General features: G+C 37.1%; 1 protein-coding gene across 16 annotated transcripts in view; it reads left to right on the top strand.

Annotated features, from left to right (window-relative positions):
• LOC114661297 (protocadherin-10-like) overlaps window positions 1–17,295 on the top strand; it is a 287,170-nt gene extending 269,875 nt beyond the window's left edge. For all 16 annotated transcript variants that reach the window (XM_051933735.1, XM_051933728.1, XM_051933733.1 and 13 more), the window contains one exon: window positions 12,581–17,295. In XM_051933735.1, coding sequence (XP_051789695.1) covers window positions 12,581–12,604 — 24 coding nt within the window. In that variant the 3' untranslated portion in view covers window positions 12,605–17,295. The remainder of the gene's footprint in view (window positions 1–12,580) is intronic.
• Window positions 17,296–19,244: the final 1,949 nt, after the last annotated feature.

Genomic DNA, 19,244 nt, shown 5'->3' with positions numbered 1-19,244 from the left:
TTGTTCAAACATGGCCATATTTGCTGTCGTTGGAAACATCACAGTCTCAGCTATCCAATGGTGTGAGTTTTGTGATGGTATCACTCACTCAGCAAGAGCCACACACCCAGAATTGCCAGGTAGTTCAGTCCCATAATGGTGGATGTGTTTGTGGAATATGGAATATTTTCTTGAGACTATTTCACTGCACATACATGTGTGATGGCTTGTTTTGCTCAAGTCAACCTGATATATTTTGATATATTACTTGTTTATTTTTGCTGTTGCTTTGTGGAGTTATATGCAAGAGTACGTGGAAATGCAGGCAAGAGTTGTGCCTTTTGTTCGGTTTTTGGCACAGGGTTGCTGTTTGCCTGGTCATAGTGGGAGTTCAAGTCATCGGTTGAAATCTACTGCTCAAGACCTTTCAATTGAATTACCAGACTGGTTTTAATTTTTTTGATGATGTTGTATGATGCAGCACATATCATGCCAGATTAAAAGTCAAGTGAACATACTGTAACAATGTGATCACTATGAGTATGTAGTAGATACCGGTGGCTTTCAAACGAGGTATTGTGGTTTGTGTCTGTGTGTGGCATTTTTCATCTGTATGATGTGGCAAAAGGTGTTTTAAAACATTCTGAACCCATGTCAGCCCGGTACTGGGCCGCTTAGGGCTTAAGAGGTAAAAACATACTCACCCTATAGGAAGAGGAAATTAAATGAGCTGTACCTATAAGACAGCAATGGTTGATAGTCATTTTTAACGGGCTACATGAAATTACAAGGCTGTAGTTTTAAAGCTACATCACTAATTTATTGTTAACCCTGACTGAGTCACTTTACCTGGCAGAGCTCACATTGCTGAGAAATGGAATTAATTCTGCTGTACTTGCAGAATATAATGGCTAATGTTTCCTCATTGTGTAATATAAAATTACAGTTTCCTTCAGTTTCCTTACATTGACTCACTACATAACCTTGAATGAGTCAAATGTCACACTGTAGAATAATATAAACAGTTGTGTGTGTCCCAGTAATGCACCACGGGATAATCCTCAAAGGGGCTATATAAAGCCAACAAGACTGCAGATTCAAATCCCGTCATTGCTTTCCTGATTGATCCTCTTTATCTGTCAAACCTTTTTTTATGGAGGAATGGAAGTCATTGTGCTGTTAAATGTAAAGTGTCCAGGGATAGTTATTAGCAAGAAAAGGAGGTGGAATGAGAAAAGTGGGAACACTTCTGGATGCAAACTGTCAGCACAGCCTGTTATTGTTAAGCTCACCCAGTGGATAACAGAACATAAAAAAATCTAACACAATATTAGCATTTCATTAGGCCAGCTACAGTGTGTCCATCCATCCATGCATTATGCAACCCGCTATATCCTAATACAGGGTCTGCTGGAGCCAATCCCTGCCAACACAGGGTGCAAGGCAAGAAACAAACCCCGGGCAGGGCGCCAGCCCACCGCAGGACACACACACAGCCACATACCAAGCACACACTAGGGACAATTTACGATCGCCAATGCACCAAACCTTTGGACTGTGGGAGGAAACCCATGCAGACATGGGGAGAACATGCAAACTCCACACAGGGAGGACCCGGGAAGTGAACCCAGGTCTCCTAACTGCGAAGCAGCAGCGCTACCACTGCACTACCCAGCTACAGTATGTAAGGTTTGTAAATGTGTTTAAAGTATTTTTTTTTTTTAAAACTGTTTCATTTTTTTCCAGTATAATTGACTTAAACTTAATGGAATTATTCCTTATCTACAATATTTTCCTAGCTGTCTGCTTTCCACCTAGGCATCCTATTTTACATTTTAGCTAGATGCTCATCTGAGGCGTAACAATAAATTGCTTGAGTATTTTAATCTAAGCAAAAGAAATACGGGTAAATTCTCTGTAAAATAAAAAGCATTCATCATTCCATGCTTTCAACACAGAGATGGGGGAGGTGCAAGTGCGATGTCTGCAGTGTGTCTCGATGTGACTTGATTCATTCTGATTATACGTTTGCCCAAATGGCTTGTCATACCACTGCCTTTTCTGCAAGGGGTGGTCTTTAAATCATGCATGTTTTGAGGAAAACAAATGCAGCTGAATCCAATTATATTTCATTTCATAAATACACCATCTGCCTTTTGTCATTTCTCCCTTCTGGCTGCATGTTTTCTAGTGTATTTTTAAGGCTCTGTATATCTCTAGATAAAAGCTCTTGAAGGAAGCACTAACCCTGACTATAAGCAGAGTGCATTAGCTCCCACTGTCATTGTGCCAGACTAATTAAGGCATGGATGTCAGCATTAATCTTTTTGATTTCTCTGGTCTAGCAGCTGAAATTATTTGGCATTTTACAGTATTTCATTCAGAAAACAGACCCTGTTTTATCTTGTTTGTTGAAGAAGGCTGTGGCCTAGTTTTCTTAATTATAGCCATCTATATTTAGACCTCAGTTTGGTGATTGTAATATTCAGTGTTTTAAGCAATTTACTGAACAATATAAAGTAAATTACCTAGCTGTGTGCCTTAATTCCAGCTCCCCTGTGATGTTATGCTGAGCACCCTGACCATAATATAGAATAACTAGAAATGACAAAAAATAAACAAAGCACAACATTAAAACATTAAACATTCTGGCAAGAATAGCCAACACCAGTTATTCACAAAAAATGGTCTGAAATTATGAGCAGTACTTTATAGTTTTATCTTTGCTAGGCTTCATCTGCTCTGGGAGTCCTGTATGCAGAAGGGCTTTATGTACTGCATATACACAAATGGGTGCCAGAGAGCAGAGGTGTAGCTAGGGTTTTCAGCGCCCGGGACAACTGAAGATTTCACGCCCCCTCCTGTTTGCCAAAATGCAATGTGGAACATCAATTCGGCGCCCCCCTGGATGCTGCGCCCAGGGACAGATGTCTAACCCCCCCCCCCCTTAGCTACGCCACTGCCAGAGAGCCCCATACCGCAGACACAGTATAACCGCAGACGTTACATGAATAAAATAAAAGGTATTTATTTACACCAGTGATTCCCAAAGTGTAGGTCCACCATCACAATAAACAGGTGTGTGTTTCACAACAAGATTTCTAAAATAAAACAAAAAACATCTTATTTATTATAAAAGAAGCATTGCATTGAAGTATGAACTGGTGTCCTGTCTATTGATTTAATTTCACAGTCTTCAGTTGGGGCAAGGCAAAGGACTGAACATTGGTGACGGAGATTTTGCTAGATAGGTGTGTTTCACACTGAAAAGCAAGTTGGATTATTGTTCGAGGTTTATTTGAAATAACAGTACAATCTGTTTTTCTTTTTATTCTTTCCACTGTCAGATAAAGAAGGTTCCAATGTTCTTTTTAAAAATGTATCCATCTTTATCAAAATGAGTATAAGCCCATACTTATCGTTGAATTTTCAATATTCAAGTTTATGGCTGACTTTTAATCTGGTATAAAATCATACGTGTGGTATTTCATAAATTGTCACAAAAAATATTTGTAAAAATCATAGTAATTATTCTGTATAATGTATACTCAAATGCATCAATTAAAAAGTCCCAACCAGTAGATTTCTACGAATGTGATGAACCCTCCCACTGACCAAGCAAACACGAGCTATAAAATGAAAACTGGAAACAGCTCTTCTCACCTTTCATGTGTTCTTGCATATTACTTCACAAAACAAAAGCAAACATCTACAAGTAACACATCAGTACTTACAGTAGATTCTCCTGATTAAAACAAATCTAAGCAGATTATTGTACGATGCATCAATCATGAGATATCCTCCAAATAAGAGGAGTTTTGAGGCCACCTTTGGCAAGTACCACCTCACATTTTCAGGTCATTAGCTCTGACTCAGTAGGTCGCGCACTCATTTATACCATTGGATGGCAGCGACTGTGACGTCTCCAATGATACATAGATGTCCATATATGGACATAATAAGACACAGCTGAGGGCATGCAGAATGAAAAAATGCACTATTTCAAGCAGGAGCAAACAATGTTAATAGTTTCATGTAAATGTGTAGGTGGGGTAGGGGGGTACTTGGGTGTCAGAGTATATTAGGGGATGGAGTTCAGAGTTTTTATATGATTCAGTGTTTTATGTGCAATAAAATTATTCTGAACATGGATCCATGTTTGGACAGGTTTTGGATAGGAAGGGGTGCCCATGGTGTCAAGTCAAGTTAAGTCAAGTTGCGGAGCATGCACTGGAGCAGTGCGTTGCCGCACCCACTACATGACGAAACAGCTTGGGATCCCGGTTGGCAACCCCCCAGGCAGACCGCGTGTCCACCCTCCGGAATTGACCCTCTATCTGCCGCAGCCAGTTGTTACGTGGCCAACCCCTTTCCCTGGTCCAGCCACTTGGGTCCCCAACAATTGCAGTCTTACGAGCTGGATCACCCTCAGGGAAATGCGCCATATGGCCGTAGTTCCGTAACGGACGCTCCTTCACAATGCAGGTAATGTGCCTCATTCAGGACTCCGTGAGCAACTGCTCATTTGACACAAAGTCAAACCAATGGTACCAAAGGATTCTCTGAAGAGATACAGTCCAGTCTTCATCTCAGGTCACTGGATAGCGTCCATGTCTTGCAGCCATATAGCAAGACAGGAAACACCAGGACTCTAAAGACTTGGACCTTCGTCCTTTTGCATAGATATCAGGAGCGCCACACACCCCTTTTCAGCGTCCTCATGACCCATGCTCTTCCAATCCGTCTACTGATGGATTGAATAGAAAAACATGCCAAATGCTGTAACAATGTATTTCTTTGTGTCTTCAACATGAAATGTTAGACAGGTACAGATGACATGTCTGGGGACACCTCAGAGGTGAATAAACTGCCCTTGCATTACTGGCATTGTACATAAGATATACTGTATCAGAAAACAAAAATGTGAAAATATTACTGTGAGTGCCTATTTTGTTTTCCTACTTTAGCAGCAGTTTCTAAGTAAAGGAATGTTTAAATTTGACAAAACACAGATTCCATCACGTTTGAGAAGTTATCTGTCAGGTTTTGGTGAAAAATTGACTGCCCTGCCTTTTTTTCTCTCAGGTGAATTGATGTTGAATTATGAAAATAATTTTATTTAGGCAATCATAATTTCTAAGGAAATACAAATGGTTGGACAGTGCGATTCAATGGACACTGTACAGGTCCTGGGAGGGAAAACTTGAGGATTCCTGGGATAAGGCATTACAACAACAACAACAACAACAACATTTATTTATATAGCACATTTTCATACAAAAAGTAGCTCAAAGTGCTTTACATAATGAAGAGAAGAAAAATAAAAGACAAAATAAGAAATTAAAATTAAAAAATTAAAATTAAAATTAAAATTAGACTTCAGGCTGAAAAGTTACAGGGTAGTTTCTTGCCTCTAATTCTGTGACCATGAACAAAATAATGCCGACAAAATATATTTTATACCTTGAAAGTTTTTCTATTTTATGATTTAATAATATTGAATCACAGGGGCCGTCACGGTGGCACAATGGTAGCACTACTGCCACTAAGTAAGGAGACGGGGGTTTCCTGAATTGAGTTGGCATGTGTTTGCATCTCTGTGATTTCTGGGATAGGCACAAACTTCCCCACAACCCTGCCATGGTGAAGCAGTTTAGAAAGATGGATGGATGAGTCACATATGATTTAATTTGTTTCTTTTGATACGGATCAGAAGACACTTTAATGTTAAAGTGAAAACAGATATCTGCAAAGTGGTCTCAATTAATTATAAATAAAACACAAAATAATTGATTGCATAAGTATTTACCCCCTTCAAGTGAGTATTTAGTGGTGTAACAGAATCACAGGACTAGGTTAGAGATTTGGGGCACCTTGCAGCCAACCCCATATAATTCTAAGTAGCGAATGTAAAGAAAATGCATGTTATAACACAAAAAAGCGAGTCATTCTGAATTCTGTCTGAGATAGAAAGACTAGGATGACAGCTCTTCCATATTTAAGGCATTCTGGGAGGAAGAGGTGGCATCAGATGGAACAATGCCAATCATCCTTTCTGCAAAAGGGGAAGAAGAGAGGTCATTAGTACACAGTGCCACAACCTGTCTCGTCAGTGTATTACCGTCACCCAAGCCTTGAAGCTGTTTCCCATGTGCACCTTTGGTAGCCATGACAGCCCTGAGTTTGTGTGTGTATATCTCTATCAGCTTTGCACATCTGGACACTGCCATTAATTCCCCATTCTACATTGCAAAACTAGTCAAGCTTTATCAGATTGCATGGGGATTGTGAGTGAACAGCCTTTTTTTTTCCAATTCAGCCACAATATTCAATTAGACTGAGATCTGGACACTGACTTGGCCATTCCAGGTCATCAACATTGCTGTTTTGTAATAATTCCTGTGTGGCATTGGCTTTTTGTTTGGGGCTGCTGTCTTGCTTGAAAACAAATGTTCTCCCAAGATACAGGTTTCTTGAAGACCGCAGCAGGTTTTCCTACAAGATTACCTTCAATTTTGCTGGATTGATTTTATCCTCACAAGCCTTTTAGTGACTGCAGGATTTCCTTTAATTTTTTTTTTTTTTGCATTTTTTTCCTCCCTCTACCCTCACATGCCCTCCATGGCCTACTGCAGACAGAGGTATCTGCACAGCCTGATGCTGCCACCACCATGACTCATGGTGGGCAAGGTGTGTTTTTGATTATATGCAGTGATCAAACATGACATTTAGTCTGATGGCTAAATAGCTTCATTTGGGTTTCATCAGACCATAGTGCCTGTAAGAAAGTTTAATAAGGTCACATCCTCGACCGGAAGTGGTTGCCTGTTCACGACAGACTTTTCATTCCGCCATATGTGAATTTCCCCTTGGGATTAATAAAGTATCTATCTATCTATCTATCTATCTATCTATCTATCTATCTATCTATCTATCTATCTATCTATCTATCTATCTATCTATCTATCTATCTATCTATCTATCTATCTATCTATCTATCTATCTATCTATCTATCTATCTATCTATCTATCTATCTATCATATTGGTTTATCTTCAGCATGTTTGTTTGTTTATAAATATATAAAATACTGGAATTCAACACTCTCATATCGCCAGTCATCTGACCGTGACTCCTGCACTCGGCTTTCTGTTACCTAAACCCTGCGAATTTGCGCATTTCCAGAGGTCCCTGACACCCCTCTTTTACAGTGCCTTCTCACAGCTGACTACAGAATCTCCCATATGACTTCTGTAAAACTCTAGCTAAGATGCTGTGTGCATTTCTTTTTCAGCAGCTTTCAACTAGGCCACTCTGTCATAAAACTGTGACTGGTGATATGCCCTGTGCAATTTCTCCAATCTGGACCACTGTAGCTTGTCACTTCCTCAGAGTTTAGGGGATAGTTTGTGGCCTATCTCACTTGTATTCTTTTTACATGATCACTCTCTTTTTGTGGATGGCCTGTTCTAGGTGTTACTGTATGTCTCAGCCAGGGTTCCTCCCCTGACTGGGGTTTAAATTCATGTTTTTTGTTGCCTTTGTTCATTTTTAATATTTTGCATGTATTCATTGTATTTGTGTCTATTTGGTATTGCTTGTGTTTATTTTTCAATGGCTTAGTTATGTTCCATGAGCTTTTAGGAAGTTTTCCCAACTTGTGAGGCCACCTGCTGAATCACTTCCAAAAACTGCCCTCAGCCCTATAAGTCTGGATGGTCTTCCACAGTTCTTGGTGGACTGGCAATTGGAAGGTTGCCGGTTCAAATCCCGTAAATGCCAATAGGGACTCTGCTCTGTTGGGTCCTTGAGCAAGGCCCTTAACCTGCAATTGCTGAGTACTTTGAGTAGTGAGAAAAGCGCTATATAAATGAAAAGAATTATTATTATTGTGAATGAGAATTTTTGAGTTCTTGTGTTTCTCTGTGATTTCGATTCTGTATTTCTTGACTGCATGCTCTGTTTGTTTTATTACTCTCTGCATTTTATTTTGGAACTGTGTTTGCTTTAGATTGCCTTACTGTTTAGACAATTCATCTTTGTCTTTGTCCTCCAAGATGCTTTATTTTTGTTACAGAATGAGTTTGGGCAATAAAAATTTTATTTATAAAGATTCTGTATTTGCTCTATTACTAGCTGGGTTTTTTATCCCTCTAATAGGCATTACTAGAAGTGCTTTTTGGCAGATTTACAGCTGTGCCATACTCTTTCAATTTATTAATGGCTGATTTACCAGAAAGGACTCCAAAGATATTCCGTGACTTGGATATTTTCTTGAATCCATCACTCGACTGGTGCTTTTCAACCACCATTTCACAGAGATGTTTGAAGTGTTCTTTTGTATCCTTTGTGTACATTTGACCAACATTCTGGTTCGTTTGGTCCTTCCACATTCAGGGGAATGATAATACAATCATTTGAAACTCCACAAAGATGATCTCCTTTGAACTAATTGTGTGATTTCTAAAACCAATTGACTGTGGCAGTGATGACTGGGGTATGAAATATTAACAGGGATAAATACTTTTGCAAACAATTATTTTGTCTTTTGCACTTAAAATTAATTCAGAACATTTTGAAGAGATCTGATTTCTCTTTGACATGAACCAGTCTTTTCATGTTGATTAATATTAAAAAAGCCAAATTAAATACATTATTTGCGGTGGGCTTGTGCCCTGCCCGGGGTTTGTTTCCTGCCTTGCGCCTGTGTTGGCTGGGATTGACTCCAGCAGACCCCTGTGACCCTATAGTTAGGATATAGTGGGTTGGATAATGGATGGATGGATAAATCCATTATGATTGAATGCTATAGAACAATAAAATGTGAAAACTTCAGAGGGTGAATGTTTTTTATTATCAATGCATGCAATAAATAGCAACGATACTGTAGTTCACTGTGGTACATAGTTGCACTATATCATTACTGCCATCTGCTTGAAAAATCATTCAGGGCAGTGTTTTGTGAAAAACCCATTTAAGGAACTACCTGTTCAACACTGACACCACCAGAGCTTCAGGTTTATTCCTCATCATGGTGGTGTCTGCTTCTATTCCTGCTTGTAGCAATAGGAATGACAGTCATTCAAGGAGTGGACATAGAGGTGATCCACTCCTACAAGTACTTGGAGCTCAACATTAATGACAGGTTGGACTGATCTCAGAACACAAAGGAACTACACGTACATAGGAAAGGGCAGAGCAGGCTCTTTTATCTTAGAAGACTGTGTTGCTTTAATGTGGAAAGAGACGCACTTCACATCTTCTGGAACTCCATGATGGCCAGTGCGATTTTCTATACTGTGGTGTGCTGAGGCCCACCAAATCAACAAGCTAATTAAAAGGGCAAGCTCAGTTTTAGGATGCACTCTGGACCTCCCTGTAGGTAGTAGAGGATGTAGTAGAGGAAGAGAGAATTGAAAGAAAACTGAGTGCCATTATACACTAACACTGAGAACTTTCAGCCAATAAATTATTCAGCAGAAGTGTGTTATGAACGTTATTGGGGCTCCCTTATACCAACAGCAACATGTGTGCATAATGACTCACAAATAAAGTTCTATCTATCTATCTATCTATCTATCTATCTATCTATCTATCTATCTATCTATCTATCTATCTATCTATCTATCTATCTATCTGTCTGTCTGTCTGTCTGTCTGTCTGTCTGTCTGTCTGTCTGTCTGTCTGTCTGTCTGTCTGTCTGTCCGTCCGTCTGTCTGTTTCAGTAAAAATGAAACACCTCTTGCTTCTCTTTGCACAGTATCATTTCTATACCATATTATCCCAGAGATCCAAACAACTTCAGGTTTTTATTGGGAATTTTCCCAGTAATGATAAAACACCATGTATTCAGTTTAATGCAGCATGAGTTCTATACCATAGTATGTATTACTGTTGATGTAATAGGCTGTAAGCTTTTATTACATGCTCAGTTCTTTATATGATAAAACGTAACAATGAATTATTATTATTATTATTATTATTATTATTATAAACATTTATATACTGTAATTGTATTGCTTGCTTCCTTTGCCTTCTTTTTTTCTGTTACTGCGCTCACACTGTGAATTAAAAATTAAAATGCTGTGGGAACTCTAATGTTGTTCAAGAGTGTTGCAACATCAAAACAGTTAGGTTTTAATCGATGCTCATCTTCCACGTGCTTTTCAAAAGTAATGCTATTTATTATATGGAGACTTTTAAAATGTGAACAGCAGACGTTTCACTGTTTTAGAGTTTTTATCTTTCTTCAATAAAAAAACTGCAAAGATCACACAGTGCACAGATAACATGCAATTTACAATGAATATCAGAATGTTGTTGACTTTTATTTTGCTGCAATTGTTGATAATTACCATAGTTTTACTTATTAACTTGTATACTTTTCCTGTAATACAATGTGCTACCCTTTCCTAAACACCATATTTCTCTCTCTTTGTCTCTCTTTAACATTCACGTTCACCAGCTCTCCCCTAGTTTCTTTGTGCATCATCTGCCCTCTTAACTATAGACTCATTCAAGCTGTGGAGGATGGGGGGTTTAAGCCCCATTTCAGAGTCTAAATTACCAGACTCTGCACTCGCTTCAAAGGTAAAAAAAAACAACTCCCTTTGACTTCAGGGACTCCAGTCTAGTTCACCCAAAGTGTCCACTGTGACTGTACCTGACAGCAGCTCCCCACTGCTCATTGTGTTGAAGGGGAAACACAATTCAACTTTTTACACTCTTGGACCATATACTGTACTTGCTCCCCCACTTAATTTACTTTAACTGAGCATTGTAGTCACAACTTTCATAAATAGTGATCTTGTGTTGCCACATGTCGTTTAGATGTTATGATTTTTGCCAGCCTCGAATAGCTTCCCTTTCTTTCTCCTTTTCTTTTCAATGGAAAATTGCTACACCCAGTGTTACCTGCCTTCTAGTTTGCAGGAAGATTCTTCTTTATTTCCAAGACTGTACTCTTTGTGAGTTCCTTTGAGGGCACATGAAAGTCACTACCACTGTTGTGGTATAACATCAGACAAATACAATAGGCTGATTTGTCCTGTATGAGTCGCAAACTACCTGGGAATAAATTTGTTAGAGATTGCAGCCTTCACTGAACCAAAAGTTCATATATACCCAGCTGCTGTACAGGCCTTTAAATGAGCACGTCGACATGCAGATTACACAGCTCGGTAGCAGGTAGCAGTAAGCCAGCAGCTGATCCATCTTTAGTATGCGTTCAGCCCCCACCCCCCCTGTACAACATGAGTGGCAGAGATGCGAAGTGGCTAGCATAAAGGGGGGGGGGGGGAGGTTGTGAGGTGGGCGAGCGAAGCCTGTAGGGTCACAGCCCCCTAGTGTATATGTGTGTATATATATATATATTTTGGGGGACCCAAAAATAACTGGAATTTTGTTGTTGTTAGGTTATTTATTTATTTCCGGTTATTTTTGGGTCCCCCCTTGTGTATATATATATATATATATATATATATATATATATATATATATATATATATATATATATATATATATATATATATATATATATATATATATATATATATATATATATGTGGCAGTCAAGGTGCCATTGTCTACCCTGTAGATATCTTGGTGATCCTCCATGGATATACCTCTCCAGACTATCACTGACCTACCACCAAACTGGTCATGCAGAATGATGTTACAGGCAGCATAACATTCTCCATAGCTTCTCCACACCCTTTCACATCTGTCACATGTGCTCAGGGTGAACCTGCTCTCATCTGTGAAAAGCACAGGGTGCCAGTGGCACCTCCAGTGGGCGCTGCGTTCACTTCCCGCAACCGTGGAGCTTGATTGGCATTTGCCATAGAATACTAGAATTGGCAGGTCCACCAATCATAGCATGAATTCAAAATAGTACACGGATACTGCAAAGGTTGCTTGCATAGTAGTCTCAGTTTGGGAAACCTCTAAATAAGGCCCCTGGCTATATACTCATCATCACCAAACAAAACATATCAGCACTTGCCTGCCGTAGTCATCTTCCACATGTTTCTCCTCAGCTCCCTGTCAAGTTCTCTGTGTCAGATGCTTTGTATGGTTTCAGCTGTATTATTTATGGCCAGTGGCACATTGGAAACTGCTGATGAGACCAATTTTCTTATTTTTGACCCTTATTTGGTAGTTTTATTATCATTTTTGATTTTTGACCCTTCTTCTGCATGTTTTGCCTATTTTTACATTTTTCTCCCTAACCCTGTAGCAAGTGGATGGACACACAGACGCACAAACAGGCACTTATTCATTTATTAAGGTGGACAATTACTTTCATTTTGTTTGAAATAAAAGGACCTTATAGAATTACAAACAATTTGCAGATTAGAGGTCTTCTTTAGGGGTGTTGTTGGAGGTCATCTTGACACTACTTATTAAAAATAGGAGAATAACCAGAAATGAATGGTACAAGATTTGGAATTGTATAATTTTCTTCTTATGATTTATTAATGCAAAATTCTCATAATAAATTAAAAATAATTTAAAAGCAGATTTGCTTTAAGACGTAAGAGTGCATGAAGCTGATTAGTTTTGACATCTGACTGAACCTAATGGTGCCTTCTCTTTAACAGGAGACGAACAGAGGATTCCCCTGATGTCAGCTTTGCAGATGAAACGTCATTGGGATAATTGGATTGAACCAGCCACGAAAAAGCATCATTTGAGGAAAAAACTGAACTGAAGATATCTAAAGTTTGTTGTCTTGCACAGAACTTTTCACATGTCCTACATCAAATACTTTTGCAGTTCCCATCAAGTAGAAGCTGTCACCTGAAGTATTCTAACATAGTGTGAGACACAGTTAACAGACATGCTCCAAGTCCTGGTCAAGTCTTTTGATATCTTGTTATCATTTTAGAATCTAAACTTTATACTTTGTTATTTTTTGTTTATATTTTGTTTATGTTGTTTATGTTGATTGTCTTTTAATAGTTATTAAGGAATATTGAGTATGGTGTGCTGTGATCCCCTTCTGTTATTCTTCTGGTCTTCCATATTTTACCCACTTCTTATGCAACATTTTTAGATTTTTGTAACCAATGCAATGATGAATTTCCTTATTACCAAGCCACTGTAGGTCAATTTATATTACATATAGACCAGCTGTATAATAGAAGCTTCTATTTGTTGTATTGTAAAAATGCGATAGTGTTAATTTCATACCAAAGCAGAGAGGAAATGGTGTTAGTATTGTAGCAGTTTCATATTTAGAAATATGTATTATCAACGCATTACTTGTTGAGCTGAAATTTCACATGTTAAAAGACATTAAGTAAACTGTACACAATACCATATGCTTTCGCTTGAAATGTGAATATTACATATTAATTTTGAGAACAGAGCAGTGTTGCAAAAGTTAAACTAATTGGTCATTATTTTAAAGTTTTTCTTAAAGAAATCATCAGCTTAATTACATTTTTATACTACGGTTACCAACATATAAAGTTAATTTTCTAATCTTAAAAATATCAAGATTTTTTGTTTTTTCTCAGATTATAAAAAAATGTATTCTAATGTGTTTGTTTTCAATAGTAACTACATTGTTATGCATTACCAGAAACACAAAAAACATTTTCCAGCAGGTATCCTATTGAAACTATTATTTTCAGTAGGGTGAGTATCTGTGATTTGAGAAATGTTAACAATTTCTGTACTTAATAAAATAAAGAGCCTCGACTGATGAATTATAACCATGTGAATTATAACAGTTTTTTGAATAGTCAAGTAGGCATAAATGTCTTTTTATAAATGGGTATTGTTAATATTTAATATGCCATCATAGTAAATGATGGCAGCATATTTCTGTGTGAGGTTAAACGACTATAACAGAGCACTTGTAAAATTAGATTTAAATAATTTACTTACATTGTTATTATTTATTTTTCCAGAAATGCTTAATAACTCTTGATGAGTTTAAAAATTGTTGTAATTTTTTAGATCACTAATACTAAACCTGCAAAAACGACAATATCCTCAACTGCAGTTTTTTTTCCCATTTATAATAGACTGATATGCACTTATACTGTTCATTTCTTTATTCACAGCAGTCAGAACAAATTGAAAATTTCTGTGACATTATTCTTTATATAATTAATCATTTATTATTTATCTAGATTTTTATGTATGTTTAATTGTAATAATAATCATTCATATTTAGATTTCACTATGATCATAACTATTGTGTATTTCTTCTTATTAAGGGATATTAACTATACATTACCCAATACGCTCTTATTTGACTCCATAGGTAAACACTGTATATAATGTATTGCTTTAAATGGGCTTTAACCAGATTACTTGATTACTCCGATCAGACTGTTCAGAAAGAGCCGTGGGTTGGCCTAAATTCCTGTTTTTTGAAGGAGTACTTAGATGATGGATATGCAGGGACCCTACATATACTGCATGTGTACCCAGTCAAATCGCTACATTTTTAATGATGTAATTTTGGTCTCCGTACAATCTTTTAAATCATTTCCTAGACATTGCTGTTTAGCATAAATGCATGCCAATTTTATCTCCAAAACATTATTGCAATTCTGCTTACAAATTATGTAAAGGGCGTAGTGTGTATCCTTTGTCTGAAATTCTGTTTATGAAGTTTTTGATATTAGGTGGAATCCATTCTTCCCTGTACTTGTACAATATTTTCGTTGCTGGTAGTGGCCACGCAATACCAGCTTAATAAAGATCCACCCTGCACTTAACAGTTGGCCAGGTGTTCTTTTCTTCAAATGCTACTCTTTGTTTTTCTTCGAACAAACCTTTTATTGTTGTAGACAAAGATTTCAGTTTTTGTTTAATCTGTCCACAGCACTTAGTACCAAAATGCATACTTAAGACCTCAGATAAAGTTCCTTTATAAACGTTATGTCAGTGTACAGTTATGCCAAGTACAGCAGTGCTCCACCCCTCCATTCTCAGCTAAAGCTGTCTGCAGGTCCTTTGGGTGTTGCTTCGCCTTTCCTGCACAGTATACAGTCTTTTTTTTCTGGGTCTTCCAGATCTTCTCTTGACTTCCATGATTCTCATTAACTGCCTGTTCTGAAAGACATTTCCTACTGTTTAAATTGCTATCTGGTAGTTTTTTTGGTATCTTTTCAAATCCTTCCACTGTTTTGTATGCGTCATTTAGTTTAATTTTCAGAGCCACGGTCACATGCTTAGAAGTTGTTAAGTATTATGTAGTGTTTGAAGATTTAAAATATTTCTTAGGTCCTGGAATTGCTATGAGCTGATAATTCTTAATACCATTTTTTTAAATATCTAACTTGCTAAACCAGACCCTGCTAACATCTTAACTAACTCTGAGATCTTACAACCGAAAGGTGCCCAAACATTTGCATTTTTTTTTTGCATTATTTTAATTCATCAAACAAGTCTTAACTGTATATGAATATTTTCATAAAAATGCCAATATTTTAGTTTGTTTGCTGTCAATGTTTTACTGCAAATGTCCACAAAACATGTAATTTAGCCATGGGTGTCCAGATGTTTGCATGGAGCTACACTTATTACCTACACCACCAGTTCACACCCCCATTCCCTCTACAATGTACAGTTTAGTGAACGTTTGATCACATTTAATTTTTAAATTTCATTTACATGTATTTGCTTAAGAGACACCTTTATCATAAAGCAACTTAGAGAAGAGGTCAATCTAATTGAGTAAACCTTAATTTGGGGGACTGTTTAGTGGTACAGGACAATGGTACAAAGTCATCATTACAAGTGAAGAGCTCAGAACAAAATACAAGTGAGTTTCTATTCCTAGGTTACAAAAACCTGATGGCTAATGACAATTACACAGAAATTCACCAAACTAGAGAGTCTTCAAATACTTCCTTCTCCAGCACTTTCTAAAAATCATTCAGATCAACAATATTACTTATCATTGACTTTCAAGCAGGACTAACACTGTTGTATTTTCCATTATACATTATATATAATTTTTCTGTAGTGGCATGGCTTGCAAACCTTCTAAGCATCAGACAATACCTTCTGTGTGCTGAGTTTTAATTACTGAAAAGGAGTATTAACTGGCATGCAAGTTCAGGTTTATTTGCAACCTCTGGGGACAGAACAATAAGGTTTAGGCATATTGAAATCTTCTTTCAGAGATGCCAGATTTTAAACTACTCAGTGCATTAGTCTTATGGAGGTAAATGAAGGCAGCAGTATGTGTGTTTGATACGAGTAAACTACTGACAATTAACTGTATGGTTTGTTATTAGTTAAATGATTTATTCAGGTCCATGCAAGTCTTTGAGGCTATTTACTTCAACAGTAACCAACTCTTTGTCATTTACTGAATAAGGTGCTTTCATTTTGTCAGTTTTTTCAGATATATTCTTGTGCAAATTGAATGTTGTTTGCTTATTATGGACTTTTAAAGGTTATACCTAGTATCTTTAAACATGTTCTGTTTACCTGAACTGGGGTCCAGTTGAGTCCCTACACCTTTTAATAATATTATACTTCAAATTAGTTATTCATTTTCTTATTTTAACATGTCTAATCTTAATACTATAACCAAACTTGTGATGTTACAATTGTAAGATATTGCTACTTTGTAAAGCACTGTTTAAGTCACTGTTAAAATAAGGACTGCTTGATTAATTAACCACCTTTTTCAACCACAGAAGTACCTGACAAGGTGAGATGTGCTTATCTGAAGAAGACAATTAAAAATCATGTTTAAATGTAAAGCAGAGTCCTGTCAATTCACTTCAACATGAGCCTGATGACTGAGGTTTTTTCTATGAAGGTTAAAAAAGGCTACATTCCAAAGACACAGGGGACTAATGCTGCTTAAATGATGGTTGCAAAAAAAAGACAACTTAAATGCATTAAACTGTTCAGTATTCTTTGAATAATACACATGAAATGTGAAACCATTCTCTAAATCAGATGATTTTTAGCATGTAGTTGTCAATATTAATGTAAAATGATTTTGCAGTTCATATGATTATGCCTATGACTGTCTGTTTTTAATACAATACTTGTATTTATAAGTATTAAGAAATTCTCAACTAAAACAGTGTTGGTTCACTCTCTGCCTTGTAGCTTTCTGCCATTACCTTCAATCATGTACTGTGATCTATTATATTTTTTGGTCATTGAAAGGATGTTACTATGCATGACAAAATTTTGCTGTAAAAAAATCACATTTTTAACCATATTTTAAAGAAAACCTTTGTTATTCCAACTGAAGTTAACAATGTCAAAATGATTCAACTGCTCTATGCCTTATGTTATTTATGTGATAATAAATCTTAAACTCCAATTTTATTTGTTTTACTGGCACTTTTTTCTAGTATCACTGTATCTGTTGTATTCTTTATATACAGCATATCAAAAAATGGAAAATATTTTATATAAGCCAATATTATATATTTGGGAATACCACTCCAATTTATTGGTGTTAATTACCCTAAACACAAGTGTTTAGTATATCACAGAAAACTCCCTTGGCTACAGGTAACAGTACAACTGCCAAATAAATAACAATATGATCAATAATCAAACCTAGACCTTGGGATCTTTGAAAAAGAAAAAGAACTATGAAATCTTAGAGAAAATATTTTCTCAGTCGTGTAATCTTTATGATTGGAACTACATAAATCTTTACCTTATAGCTTATGTCATTGGTGTATTTTTCAGTATATTAGTCTCGCTGCTTAACCAGTAGAACATGTGTCTACGTTCTCATCTGATCTGTGCTGTTCTTGTTCTAATTCTGTAGTGGTAAATCTTTATCAGATGTCTTAAATCTCCTTATAAAATACAATTACAGGACATTTTGCTTAACTGGTCTGTTTTTTTTTTTTTTTGATATCCTTTCAGATTTTTTTATTCAGAGTCCATGCATCAAACCAATTTATCTATTCAGTGTTTTTCTTTCTTTTTTTTAATTTCCTCTGAAGTTGAGTTTCTATTGAACCTTTTTTGAATATTAATTAATTCATGAAAATAAATCATCATTGGCTGACACTGTGCTCCAACCCCAAAGCTCAAAATTATATTAAAAAAATAATTAGAAATATACAATATATGGGCTACAGTAATTATGATTCCTGAAGAACAACCAAACAACCATTTTCTCAAAAACACACTTGGACATATTCATCAGATTACTGGTGAAAATGTAAGGTCAAAATGTTAAGTTCATGTACCTAACAGCTCGAAGGTATGTACTGTTTTGAAATCTGTCAGTCCAGGTGTTCATTGACTTAAGGAACTTACTGTACCAGACAACCTGATGAATTTTCACTTCAATCAAGAGTGCAGAGGGGACAACAAATGTATTTTTAGCTGTTTCCTGTCCTTGGAGTACAGGCAAATATGCCAAACAATGATGGAGAAGATCATAATGCTCTGAATAATGGACCTGTGTAAAATTGTCGTTACGTCATTTAACTAAGTGAATATGTTAAACTGTCTCAGAGGGAAAACCTTCTGGTTAGCTTTCTTGACCATAGCAAATGTTTAACCTTTCATGTTAGAATGTAAGAAATGGTGGTCCCAAGGAACACAAAATTTCCCATGCCTCTACAATATGACCTTTGATATACAGTATAAAGATGACACTGTAAAGGCCAGCCTTGACACAGACAGGCGTAGAACACAAGTTCAAAGCACGCAAGAGTTTTATTTTCTTTTTCTTCACTTGTGGGCAACGCCATCCTTGTTCCCACAAGCACAACACAGTCTTAAGCACAAACACACCTTAAACAAATCCTCTTTCTTTTTCCTTCTCTTTCTTTCTCCTCCTCTCTCCCTCTGGCAAGATTCCTTGTCCTCCTCCTCCTCCTGACTCTGGCTCCTGGAGTAATGACTGCTGGCTCCTTTTATAACACCCCCTGAAGTGCTCATTGACCTACTCCTTGTGTGGCAGAAGAACCTCCCAATAGGGCTCAGCACCCCCTGGTGGCACCCCTGGACTCCCAACATGGCTGTAACCAACTCCAACTCCAAGCAAGCCCTGCAGGCACCACTCCAACCCAGGGGAGCTGCCATCTAGCGGTCCTGAAAAGTAACATTCCCATTGGCTCCCCCGGTCCTTCCAGCGTGGAGGCGGCCATCCATCACAGACACTTATCATCCTGTCTTGGTCAAAATTCACCATCTATCTTTTGCTTTCTTGTTTAATTCAACATTAATTTACACTATTTAAATGTTTTGTTGCCTCATTCCTGCACTTAGACTCATTCCTAATGTTTGCAGAGAACTGCA

Source organism: Erpetoichthys calabaricus, chromosome 11, assembly GCF_900747795.2.
Source record: "Erpetoichthys calabaricus chromosome 11, fErpCal1.3, whole genome shotgun sequence".
NCBI classification, from domain to species: Eukaryota; Metazoa; Chordata; class Cladistia; order Polypteriformes; family Polypteridae; genus Erpetoichthys; species Erpetoichthys calabaricus.
The sequence above is the reverse complement of the archived record's forward strand: the minus strand, read 5'-3'. Positions and strand labels throughout refer to the sequence as shown.